Consider the following 13273-nt stretch of genomic DNA (forward strand, 5'->3'; position numbering starts at 1 on the left):
GCGCGATGTGCCGACTGATGTAGGTGCGCGCCACGTCGAGGTCGGTGAGCCCCGCTAGCCGCAGGGCCTTGATCCTCTCAACGATGGGGAGGAGCTCAGCGTCACGGCTGTAACGGTCCCGCCAGCTGCCGTTGGTCACCGGCAGCTTGGTAGGCGCATAGATGAACTCCTCGGGTTCCTCCACGCGAACCCAGCACCAGTCCGCGCGCCATTCCTTATCGATCTTCTTCTCCGACCGGACGATGAACTCTGACTTCATCCGATCGCGGGCACGGAACACCACCCCCGACGACATCGCCTCCGCCTGCTCGACGCGCGGGTAGAAGTAGTGCCGGGATAATGCCACCGACGGCATCACTCCGACGAACCCCTCGCAGAGGAACTGGAAGACGGCGAGGAGGAAGAAAGAGGTGGGGTGGAGCTGCGCCACCCGAAGCTGGTACGCCTCCATGAGCGCGTGGAGGAACAAGGAGTATGGAGGCACCAACCCGGCGAGGATGAAGCGCGCGAACACCCGGAAGTCGTTCTCCTGATGCTCGGCGCCGACGGGGAAGATGAGAGTCTCCCAGTACTCATTGAACCGAGAGGCGACGGCGCGCCGGACCTTGTCCAGTCCCTCGCCATTGTAGCCGGGCCGGAAGAAGGCGTGCGTGGCCCTCAGCGCCCGTTTCTTCTGGTCCTTCTCCGAGATGGGCTTCTTGGGAGCCTTTTCGCTCTTGCCGGCCGCGGAACTTTTGGAGCCTTTCCCTTTCCTGGGAGCGGTGGGAGCCATGGGGAACGTGGGCGGAAGCTAGCAGAATTCAGGTGCACAAGGAAGCTTTGGGATGAGGAGGAAGGGCTGGGGGGCTAAGTGTTTGCTCCTCAGCGCAGCGGTCGGGTCTTATAACGCTCGGCGCTAAGCAACGGTCACATCCGCACCCTACGGGTGCGCTCGGGATAACTAAGCTTCAAGAGGGTAGTGCAGGGCGTGGCCTTAACCACCCGCGTTAAAGGGGGACGTTAGCGCGGAAATCGCGCCCACTACTCTGCCCGTAACGGCAGAGTCCCTGGAGCAGCGCATAGACAGGGACCCGAAACGGCTCAGGACCCACGCGTCGGTTAAGGGCGTAGCCCGGCAACCGACCAGCGAAGATTTCACCCGGGAATAGGCGTTGCCGGCCCACGCCCGGGGGCTACTGTCGCACCAGTGGCACCCGGGGTACCGCCGCCGCATGACGCGTGGGCCACCTCGCCTGCTCCCCGGAAGGATCGCACCCCGGGCAGCACCGCACAAGCTGCCCGGCAAGTCACCAGCTCGGCAGGGCTAGCCGGGCTGCGGGGGTTGCCCTGGAGGGCAGCAAGAGAATTCCCGCCTGGGCGCTTCCCGGGAAGGGCGTTCCCGGGCGCAGGCACCCGTTACAGGAGCGGGACCAAGCGGGCAGGACAATGACGCCACGTGGCCGCTCGGCGGGTTCCCTGTGCGCAGGGCTCGTCAGGGCGAGGAGTGAAGCACAAGCAAACATTAAATGCTCTGACAGAAAGGGGATTCCCCGTCCAGTCAGCCTATAATGACTGGCCCAGTGTGAATTCTAGGCATGCAGCGCCCTAGCTACAGGGCTACTCATCATGCATGCAAGCCAGCACACCAAGGACAAGCTGCCCTAGTTCTTTGTTCGCCACTTGTCACCCATGCACCGAGGCACCTATGGTATCCCCTTGAGTATAAAAGGAGGACTCCCGCCAACGGTCTTGGGAGGGGGGGGGAGGGGGGGTTCGGTTCTTTTTTACTAGTTTTGGCCAGAAATAGCAAGTAGCTCTTAGCAGAAAAGGAGAGAACGCCCGGAAACTCCCCCCGACAACCTGTAAACCCTTATTCACTGGCTAATAAGAACGCTGAAGCAGGACGTAGGGTTTTACACCTCAGGGTGGCCCGAACCTGGGTAAAAACGATTGTGTGCATCCTCACGCTTGACATTGGCTTCGCCGGCGATCGCCGGATTGATCCCCGACGCCCTCTGCCGAACCTAAAAGGGGGTGCCGCTCACCCCCGTTGTCTACGCCTCGGGCTTCGACATTCAATAAATACAAATGTGATTTTGTTTCATATCTTTATTAGTCTCTAGTTTGTAGTTCATAATTGTACAAGTGTCTTTTTGTGCTTCTTCTTTTTTTGCAATCACAACTTAGTGTTTCCAGCAAAATAATACAAGAGAAATTTGCATGCTGATTTTTGCAACCGCAAGCTAGCTTAATAATTATGTGTAATTTTGTTATTTTCTTCTTAATCTCCAATTAGTAGTCTATGTTTCTGCAAATGCAACCTAGTTTTAGTAAATTTAAGTGTAAATTTTTATTAAAAATACAAGTGTAATTGTCAGCAGTCAAATTTAATTTGCGTGCCAACTTTTTGCAAGCACAACCTAGCTTTAATAATTGTAAGTGTAACTTTTGTGCTTACTTTTAAATAATTATAAGTGAAATTTCGTGCTTATTTTTGCAGCTGCAACTTAGTGTTTTTTTCAATTTAGTATTATTTATCTTGCCTCGTAATTTTATATTCTTGTTTTGACAGGCTCCTATTTTCGGCCAGGTGCTTCTAAAAGTTATATCTTCGTATATAATATATGTCCAACTCTAAGGTTTTTTTATTTTAGAAACCTAGTACAAAAGGAGACACTCACAACACACACGTATACTCACCACTATGAGCAATTCCGAAAGACTGAGCTGACAGATCTTGAGATTGAGATTGATGAAGTCACGTCAAAGGCCATTTCTCTCCTAAGTGGTTTTGGTGGTGATGACAACATGGTGTGTTATCTAATCGTGTGCTAAGCATTTCAGATTTTATTAAGAACTTGGCACAAGACGATCAGTGGACCCTCAAGATGGAAAGAAGCGTAGCGGTGTTAGCGGCTTTTTCTGATTGATTTGACTCGTAGGACATCCATACTATTAAGAGTGAATCCACACGGGAAGGTAATGTGTGAATCAATTTCACGTACACAGACTCATATATTGCACCCACTAAAAAGCCTACCCAAAAAGTGACAGTAGAAACCTAACTTCAATTTACAATTCCAGAGATCCTAGCATTCCGGGCACCGGAAGTTCCGCCTGAACTTCCGGGTGAACTTCCGGGTGCTCTCGGTTATCCCCCTCGGAATATGCGTAAGTTCTGGTTGCTCAGTGGAAGTTCGGGTCAACCGGAAGTTCCGGCCTAAGACAGACAATGCATAACGGTTCGATTTTGGGGACCCCATTTATATACCCCTTCGTCCCCAACGGTCTTCTGTCCGAGCACAAGCCAAGAGCAGACACTCTCTAACTCCAAGAACACAAGATCTCCCTCGATCTCTCTCCCTAGTTGATTTCCCAAGACAATACTTTGATAATAGGAAGAGAAGATTGAGATCTAGGATGTCACCAAGTCAAAAAGTTGATTTCCCTTGTTCACTTTGTGATTTCGTTTCTCTTGGGTTTTTGGGAACCCTCGACAAAAGCTGTCGCCTCAAGCTCCTCCTTGGTGTGACGAGCTCGAGGGTTGGATTGGGAGCCTCCAAGCTTTGTGGAGTGGTGCCCCGGTCAAGTTTGTAAGGGTCCGGTCTTCGCCCTCAAGGAAGCCATTAGTGGAGCTAACCTCGTCTTTGTGGTGTTGTGAGAGGAGAATAGAGTAAGCTTTTGTGGCACCTCTACCTTTGTGGTAGAGCACTCCTCCAAACGGAGACGTACACCTCTCAAAAGGTAGAACTCTGGAGTCAAATTTTCTTCTCCGGTGTGGTATCAATTTCACCTGTTTACGTTCTTGCAAGTTATATTGTTTATCTTGTTGCTTCGGCTATTACACTTTATACTAGGGTTGCATTCACTTTAGAGAATCTAGTGAGCCTTAGGATCAAGTGTCGTATCTTTCAAGAAAAGAAAAAGAAAAACTAAAATTTGTTAGTCGTCTATTCACCCCCCTCTAGTCGACCATACCGATCTTTCATCACCACAGGTGCCTAGCGCTGGTTAAATACTACTCCCTACGTTCCATATTAAGTGACTCAAATTTGTTCAAATATGGATGTATCTATTTCTAAAAAGCGTCTAGATACATGTAATAGAAAGTCACTTAATATGGGACGGAGGGAGTAGAATAATCCAGAAAAATATGACACCCATGTCAAGTCTAGAACTTGAATCTGAGTGGGCTATTTCCACCACAAGGAATCAGACCACCTGAAGCTAAACTCGGTTCTGCAACTCTAATGTTATGAATGTGCAATTAGGATAAGTTGCACATCCTTGAGACTAATTGCACAAAATGTTACTAACTTTTTTGTGTGTGTTTCTATGATTCATTGTTATTAATTACAGTTATTGTCAAGGTCTCTTCTTAATCCACAAAATACCTCTTTCCTATTAAAACTTTGATTTCATTCAGACTGTTCACGTATTGGGCTAAAATTTCATAGCTGAGTGAGAGAAGCTGGCTAACTTCGGTGGCAGTGCAAGTTGAATTTTAAGCAGACGCAATGTGCAATACGGAGTATGTAGGAAGGCCATCATGTTGTATGGAGAAAATAACACAAACACCAAATACTAATCACAAGAATAAAGAAAGCTTCAGGTCGACGTGGTTATCATAGACTGAGAAACTAATACTCCGTAATTCTCAGTCGCCTGAGCTCCGGTCGCTCCGGCCCTTGTAACTACCTTTCATTGCTTTCTTCCTTCGTACTAATTCCCCCGTTGCATCGTAGCACACGTAGCAGGGCGTGCTCGAATCGGTGTCCATTAACCCGGCCGTCCTCTTCGGACGGGGGCGGAAACGCGAAGGTGAGAGGTGAGAGCAAGGACGGACGGTAACCCCTGCAGATGTTCCACCGGCGCTCCGACGGGAATAATCGAGTGTCGGGGAGCTGGAGTCGCTGGTCCCACCGCATCAGTACTGGTCGTCGTCCCTGGTCCGAGGTCAACGGCGTCGGCGAGCTTCGCCGCCGCCCCGTGTCGTACTTGTGCAAGATGTTGTTATGCATGTAGCAGAGCGTCTGGCTTGTCGAACCAGACGCCCCAAGGCCTGTCGGCGCAGATGGGTCCCTCGATCTCGAATCTGTAGAGCAGCTCCCAGCACGGTGGCCGTTTGTTGCCGCCGTTCACGTCCTTGTCCTGATCAGCCGGCGCCGACGGGGTCCTGACCCAGAAGTGGATGAACATGAGGAAGTCCCGTGAGAGGATGTGCGCGGCGAAGCACAGCCGGCCGTCGAGCTCGAAGGTGGCCACTAGCTCCTTTTTATATGCCGTGGCCTCGGAGCAGTCCGGGAGTCTGTAGGTGCGGCACGTCTCGGTACGCACGTCGATAACGAATATTCTTTTTGGGGTATTATCACTCCCCTGATGCCTCAAATTCCAACCGGCTGTCATCACGTGTAGCTTCCCGTCGATCAGTGCCGGCGGCCAAGATTCGGTCCTGGTTGGGCGACACGGGGAGGAGAAGGAGGAGAGATTCCTCGCCGCCACCCGACGCCGCCGCCCGGCTGATGGTCACTTGGGGCCAAGGTGTAGACGTCCATGTGCACAAGCTTCCTGGAGGAATACGAGTAGGATGGGAACGAGAGCCGGAAGAGCTTGTACACCCTGGGGGTGGCCGGACTGAACCCCAAGGCGAAGAGATGGCCGTCGTTCTTGCCAACAAGCGGAGGTGGCCGGGAAGCGTCAGTGTCTCGCCGGTGACGGGGTTGCACACCACCGCCGGCGCCTTGGCGCCTGCGCAGTGCACGAAGCAGAGGAAGCCGTGGCAGACGTTGGCGAGGCGGTAAGGACGGGGGACGGCGACGTGGCACATGGCGTTTCCTGAGGCCACGTTGAAGATGCTGGCCTCGGTGTGGTCGCCGTTCCGGCCGGGCTCGCTTTTCTCGGTCTCGGAAACGAGCAGGACCTCGGCGGCGTCGGCCATGGAGGCGACGGCGGAGCTGGCGGCATGGAGGTCCCGGAAGGTGGGGTCGGCCACGGCGGCGCGCCATGGCCTCGAGACGCAGCAGCACCGGGCTACGTCTTTTGTCGGCAGCTTCAGGAGGATCTCCTGGAGAATCTCGATTGGGATCTCCCTGGCATTGCTGCTCTCACGCTTCGGACGACGGCGAGGACGACGTCCCATCGTCATCGATCCAAGCTGGAGGATGACCTGCGTACGGAAGTACACAGCCGGCGAACGGGTGATATATTGGGGCTTCCGCCGATCGAGTTCCACTTGGACCCGGCCGTACCGCCGTACGTCAAGGCCGGTATATATGGGATGATATGTTCATGTCGATTCCTAGTACAATAACACGCGGATTAATTTTCTTTTAATTATAGGAGTACAATAGATCTTTGAAATCTACCGGAAACTCAATGTACTTGTGCTTAAACCAAGGTACGTACAATGGACAAGACTCGCCATGGGTGCCGTAGTACTTCAGCCCTAGACCCCCGCCGAACGTGTTCAATGCAAGGCAGATGATGACTTCCAACAAAATATGTTCTATGCAAGCAACCAGGAATTCATTTATAGCACAAACTGGTGTAGCGAAATGAACAGAGTGTGAACTCTATTGTCATGAAAAAAAGGTTTTGCTATTGATAAATCGCATGTTTTTTAGTTTGAGATCAGTCGATATGTTAGTCATCGCCATAGCAAGTGTGAGATGAGAGAACGAGGATTACCCTTAGATCTTAATATAACGGTTATGAAATGTCGGCTGAGATTTAAGGCATATTTCTTAAAAATCAGGTGACTTAAATTGTATATGCTGGCAACTGAACATCAGTAAAGAACTAACACAAAACATATGTGCACTTTTCTTAACTCTATAAAACCATAATGTCAATTAACCTGCATTGCTTGGAGAGCATCACGGAGGAAAGGACGATAAGGCCTTGACGGAAGCATGTGTGACATTGCTCTGAGCTTGCAAGACGATGATGTTGTTTACATCATGACCAAGGGACGGATCGCAAGGCGTGGGTGCTTGCCATCGACGTGCGGAAGAAGACCGTACAAGAGGTGTGTCTGAGTTCGACGCTGAAAGATGCTTTGGTTTCAATTTCACGTGCACTCAAAGTGGGATCTCCAGATATATGAGTACTGAGGTAAAAGTAAAAGAAGATCACCGTCGTCTGGAAGTTCTTTCTTCTAACTGGAGAGAAAGCGAAGTGCCCCTATGGTTGATCGCATAAGAGAAAAGGAGAAGTGGTAGGAGTAGATATGCTCGTAAATTATGATTTGCATTCACGGAATTGGGGGGTTTCACAAGCCAGAAAACTAGTAAATCTTGTTGTCCTGATTGCATTGGTTTTAATTCATGAGAAAAGGATTAAGATTTCAGCACTTCATCTCTTACTTAACCATGGATGTGTGCATCGGTCGATGCAGAAGCCGTATTTGTTACCACGAGCAAGTTCTCTCTCTCATTGACTGTCTGACACATGTTGCAAGTTGCGATGAGCCTGGTGCTCTGGTTACATCAAAAGGTACCGAACTTAGGGGCTGAGGCGCTCACCACGCACGGTGAGTTTAATCTTCTGTCATCTCATTAATCCCCTACCATCTGTTTAAGTAAGAAGTCAGTTCTCATACTCCCCAGTCCCTCACCGCGAGCGGCAGCGGCACCCGCCCGAGCTCCCGGTGCGTGTCCCGCTCATCCTCACGTGGATGATCTCGTTGAGCCATCTCCTGGCTAAGCTTGATCAGATGTAGGTAGATTCTTTTCTACTCACTTCATCCGGAAATAAGTGACTTGGATTTGTATAGCAGACTTGGTCAAACTTTAACAAGTTTTTGATTAAGACAAAGCTAAACCATCTTACAAAAAATAAAGAAAGAAGTACTTTCTTTGAATACTCATTGATGAGATTGGAGAGAACATTCAGAAAACAATTTTGATCTTGTTTTGTTGTTGGAGGTTCTTTCCTGGCTTAAGTCAAAACTTTCGAAAAAAACGTTATTATGGATCGGAGGGAATGGTAAACCTATTTTTCAGGTGGACTAGGAAATGCAATTACCCGAAGCCAGCGGTAAACAAAAATATGCGGCGCTGCGGTCAAGGAAGAGGAAGGACGATCCAGGGGAGAAAATCTCGTCCGCGGTCGGCAGCGCCATCAACCTCGATGCGCAGAGGGGGCAAGGAGGGTGCGGAAGGGGGGGGGGCACGGAGGCAGGAATCAGGATTAGGGGGGCTAGTTGGGCTGCCTTTTCATTGATGGGCTTCAGAGAATAACGGCCAAGGGCCGGGGGGCGAATGGCGTAAAGCTAGCCCAAATCACAGCCTCATTAGGCTAATCACAAAGGAATCGCTAATTTGTCGGGGGGGGGGGGTGTCGCCCCCTCGTCCCCCCTAAATCGTCGGCACTACACGTAATCTTGGCCATCGGGCCTAGTTTTTTCAGGCTGGCACGAGGCATGCCAGAAAAGCACGGCCCACAGAACGGCACGGCACGGGCCAAATCAGGCCGGGTCAGGCACGAAGCCCACCACGTGCCAGGCTTTTTCCTGAGATCCAGCCCATGGGCTGGCACGGGCACGGCACAGCAAAAATCGGGACAAGCACGGCACGGGAACGGACCCGACACGGCACGAACGACACGAGATCGCCCGGAATGGGATAGCACAGAAAATAAGCTTGGCTAGAATGAGGCACCAGATTTCCTCGAAGCAGCATGACCGCACGAACGGCACCGAAAAAGCACGAGGCGGAGTTTTGGCATCTTGGGCCAAGAGCAGTCTGCGCGGCGAGAAAACGAGCCAACGGAGCCTTGCGTACCACGAAGCCCACGGAGTCAGAGCGCCTAGCAGAACGAATGGGCCAAAACAGCCCTAACAGGCCTATTTAGCCCGACCATGCCCTTCTCAGGCCTTCGGGCTTCCGTGCCGCCGGGCCAGGCACGAAATGTCCACGGCCCAAGCTTTTTCCTCAGATGTGGCCTGTGGGCCAAACCGGCACGGCACGGACCCATTTTGTGCCGTCCCGTGCCTGGGCCATGCCGGGTTGGCCCGATGGCCAGGAGTAACTACACGAGTGAGAAGGCACACGGCTGTGGTCACACCCGTTCTTTGGAAAAAGCTTCGTGCTCAATAACGTGAGAATATCCGAAAGCTTTGGAACACATTTTCTAGTCTCTTGTGCCTGACGTCATATCGTGAAAGAGTGACTATGTGACTGCACTGAAAATAGCCCGACGGCACAACGCAGCAGAACACGAGTATGACACGTCCGGAGGAAGCCCATGGAAACAGGGCAGCAATACAGGTTTAAGACCCTAAACTGCTCGTATGTTTATAAATTCTGTATTTCGTGCTCCCTCAGTCCCATATTAAATGAATCAGATTTGTTCAAATATAAATGTATCTATATATATAGCTAAAAAAAGTTTAGATAAATATAATATTTCGTGGCTTAAAATGAGACCGAGGGACTGAGGGAGGGAGTATTTGGGAATGGACGCAGCACACTAAACCCGGTCTCAATGCAAGATTCCGTGGCAACAGAATTGACTGAAAGTTCACGGCTGTCTCAAAGAAGACCGAATTGACTGAAAGTAGTTCAAACTGCAAACTGCTCCAAGCAAATGCGCAGTAGCAAATCCGGTAGAATCTGAATTTTAAGTAGTATCTCTGATTATCTGGTCTATCATTAGTAATTTCCTTATTAACAACTAGTAACTAGGATCGTCAAATGTTCAACACATCAAAATTGATCTACTAATTGGTTTACTCCCACGGGCTACAGCAGAGACTGCAGAATTAACACCGCCCTTGCGTGCACCACGCTCACGGCGCCATCGCCATCGCCGGAGGAAGCGCGCCTGCTGCTCCGATGCCGGCAGCGTCGGCGTGCCGAATCGCGCAGCCTTCCTTGACGCGCGGGACCGGGGCGCGGCAGACGGGGCAGGTGGGCGCGCGCGTGAGCAGCCACCGGTCGACGCACTCCCTGTGGAACCTGTGCCGGCACGCCGGGAGCACGCGCACCTCTTCCCCGCCCTCGTACTCCGCCAGGCACACCGGGCACTCGCCGCCGTCCACCTCCTCCGTAACCGCTTGATCTGCTGCTCCCTTCCGGTCACTGCCGCCGCCGCCGTCGCGCACGACGACCACCTGCACGGGGAGGCCCTCGAGCGCGCGCTTGGTCTCCTCCTCCTCCTCCTCCTCCCCCGGCCGCGCCGCCGCTCCCGGGTCGGCATCGGCAACGACGACGCGCCTGTTGCGGCCGGCTTGGATGCAGCCGTAGAGCGCGCTGAAGGCGACGTAGGAGACGCTGGCGACGAAGAGCACGGTCGTGGTCACGCCCACCACCCTCTCCAGGTGCGCCCGCTGCGCGTCCATCGAGGGCGGAGCGGATGCCGATGCCGGCATCGGCGGGGGCGCCGGCGTGGCCAGGACGCGGCGAGCGGCACCGCCCCATGGTTGCATGATGGCAACTGATGCCACCGGCCCCTAGCTAGCTGCTCGACCGGCCTCCCTCTAGGCTCTAGCGACCCCGCAGCGCGAGCGCGTGCGTACTAGGTTGTGTGTGAACGATGTGAATTAGTGAGGTCGACCGGCGACCGCGTGCTTTAAAAAGGCGGTGTAGCGGCCGGCTTTACGCGTAATACTGGGTGCATTTGAGTTGCATGACCCAGGTGGGGTGGGAACTGAGGAGGCGGAAGACGGGGGGAAGCTTCGTATCGTAACGTACGTAGGCGAAGGGAATTCAGAGGTTTCTGCCGCGCCGCCCACGGATGGGCCGAGCCAGCCAGCCAGCGCGCGCGATCCAGCTGCGATTGAGGCCGCGTGCAGGGAGTAAACGTAATGCGGTGCACCCTAGGCATGTCTTGGGAATGGTAGAATTCAGCGTGGTAGTAGGGCGTGGGCGCCATAGACGGGGAATCGATCGCGCATGCACGAGGTAACGGCATGCATGGTTCCAAGACGGGCTGAACTATTTGGCGTGCATGCTACTCAGTACACTCTACGGTACGGAGTACTACACTCCCAATTGAGTTTGGGCCGCAAGGAGCGTCTGCAATTAAAAATAAAACATTTTTGGCGTAGTGTGCTGGAGTATGAATAGAGTGTTTCTTGTAATAAGACAGAGCAGATGGCACGTACGTACTCCAGTCTCCAGTACTAGCACGATTCATCCAGCGTGCGTCCTGGCAATTCACGTCATTCAGATGCCACCCATGACGTTGCGCCTGGGCCGTGCAGCCTCTCTCTTCATGTGCGCGGTACGCCTTGGTGACGCCGACTAGCATATGGACATCTTCTGACTCCGGCTCGCGATCAACTCTTTTTTTTCTGAGCGGCTCACGATCAACAAATCACTTTATTTCAACGCTGCCAAAAAAAATCACTTTATTTCAACAGCCGTTGGACGCCACGGCCCATGGCCGGCTGCTTGATCTCGGCCCAGAACAACAGAGAGAGGCATGCGCTGGCCACGCGGCTCTCGTCGTTCTGGGCCAAGTTCCCGGGCTCCTGCACCGGCGCGGCAGCGGGATGCGTGCCAGTGTCGCTTTCCGTCTACGAGCAGCTCGGAGCTCGCCAAAGCCGGGTGCCGCCTCTTCGATGTCCGCGTCCAGGAGGACTGCCGCGGCGTCCTCGACACCGACTTATCCAACTTGCCGGAGACCAAGTTTGGGAGCAACATCGGCTTCCAGGGCCAGCAGCCGAGTGCCGAGGTAATGCCGACCCAGCGTGGACCCAGGTGAGAATCGTTCGATCCGGCGACGCGGCCCAGTTGGGAGTTGAGTCGGGGAAGTTGAGAGCAGCATCGGCAGATCCGAGGGACAGGGGTTATTAGGGCATCTTCAACGTGTACGTAAGCTCCATGTCATCAGTTATCTTTTTATTTAAATTTCATCTATCTTTTATTATATATATTATATAGAGGATATTTATTTTATGATTTTCTCCTAGCAGGCCCACTATCATCCTCTTTAATAGTCTCGTTACCCATGTAGTAGCGGTATCTTGCAGAAAAAATCATTTTCTCAACTTTTGATTCCACCTCAGCTCAAAAAGTAAGAAAAGGAGTATAAATACCTGCCAAGTACCCTTGTTGGAGAGATGCCCTTAGGTTCCCTCGATAGTACATGCATGGGTCGTATAGGATTCCCTTCCAGGCAAGTGTGGCTGCGTGCGATTATACTCTGTCGTGGGCTTTCGTCGGCGTCCGTGCGTGCATGGTGGATAACAGGGAATAAAACAGTTGTTGTTGTTGCTGCTGCTCCATACAAGCACGATACAAGTCAAACCAAAGAAAACTGTTATATGTGAGTTAATTCGACACATTTCTGATTAATTATTAAAGAACACGGCACTTTGATCCACTTTTGGGCGAAAACTGGAAGGACAAGGTTTGTAGGCCTAAGAGCGGCATCGTGCAGTGCTTCTGACCCTGAGGAGCATCTGGCTCGAGAGGAACCTGCGCATTCCTTTTGGCCAAATTCTTGCCCGTCCAAGGTTCGTAAGCTTAAGAGTGGCATCGTCCTTCTGACCTGATCGAGGAGCATCCGGCTCCAGAAAAACATTCGCATCTTCCATGATCGTTGTTCCTGCGAGTAAGTACTTTATTGACTACTTCTTAATACAAAAGGCGCACATTGTGCAACGGAAAAATGTTCTTGTGGCCGATGTTTTATCAACGGTGCCCCTGAACATTGAGTTCAGACGTTTATTAACTAGAAATAAGTGGACATCTTGGTTGCACTTAGTCCAACGATTAATGATGGTTAATCTTTCCACCACGCCACACAGATTTTGGTGGAAGTTAACTCCCTCTATGGTTTACTCGGTTAAAACTATGTACAGAGATCTAATGGATAGTCCTATGGGTTTCTCGCGGTATTATCTTTGGAAATTAAAAATTCCCCTAAAAGTTAAGATTTTTATGTGGTTTTTTGACCGAAAAGTGTTGCTTACGAAGGATAATCTAGCCAAAAGGAACTGGACAGGATGTATGAAATGTTGTTTTTGTGACTTTGAGGAGTCCATTCATCATTTATTCATCACTTGTCCCTATGCCCAACTTGTGTGGCGATTATTTACTTTGACTTTAATTTGCCTCCCCTACCAATATTTCTAATTTGTTTGGGAATTGGTTAAATGGGATTGACAAAAAAGACTAAGGCTCACATTCAGGTGGAAGTGTCTGTTGTCTGTTGAGCTATTTGGAATTGTCGAAATGATATTATTTTTAATAGGGCTAGAGTTGTTCACTTTTTGCATGTTATTTTCAGCGCCACTGCTCTAATCCGCCTTTGGTCCCTCCTCCTCCCTGTGGACAAGCGGGAG

At 51.5% G+C, this 13273-nt stretch overlaps 1 protein-coding gene across 1 annotated transcript; it reads right to left on the reverse strand.

The window, feature by feature from the left end:
• Positions 1 to 9541: 9541 nt before the first annotated feature.
• LOC100840959 (RING-H2 finger protein ATL39) lies at positions 9542 to 10534 on the reverse strand. The gene has a single exon (XM_003576727.4). It carries the CDS (start codon positions 10406 to 10408, stop codon positions 9770 to 9772), a length of 639 nt encoding a protein of 212 aa, XP_003576775.3. The 5' UTR covers positions 10409 to 10534; the 3' UTR covers positions 9542 to 9769.
• Between the last annotated feature and the right edge of the window lie 2739 nt (positions 10535 to 13273).

This window comes from Brachypodium distachyon, chromosome 4 (assembly GCF_000005505.3).
Source record: "Brachypodium distachyon strain Bd21 chromosome 4, Brachypodium_distachyon_v3.0, whole genome shotgun sequence".
Classification (NCBI taxonomy): domain Eukaryota; kingdom Viridiplantae; phylum Streptophyta; class Magnoliopsida; order Poales; family Poaceae; genus Brachypodium; species Brachypodium distachyon.

Bases quoted from the DNA above. Each gene is read 5' to 3' on its own strand.
- LOC100840959 (XM_003576727.4), bottom strand. From the start codon at position 10,408: ATGCAACCATGGGGCGGTGCCGCTCGCCGCGTCCTGGCCACGCCGGCG.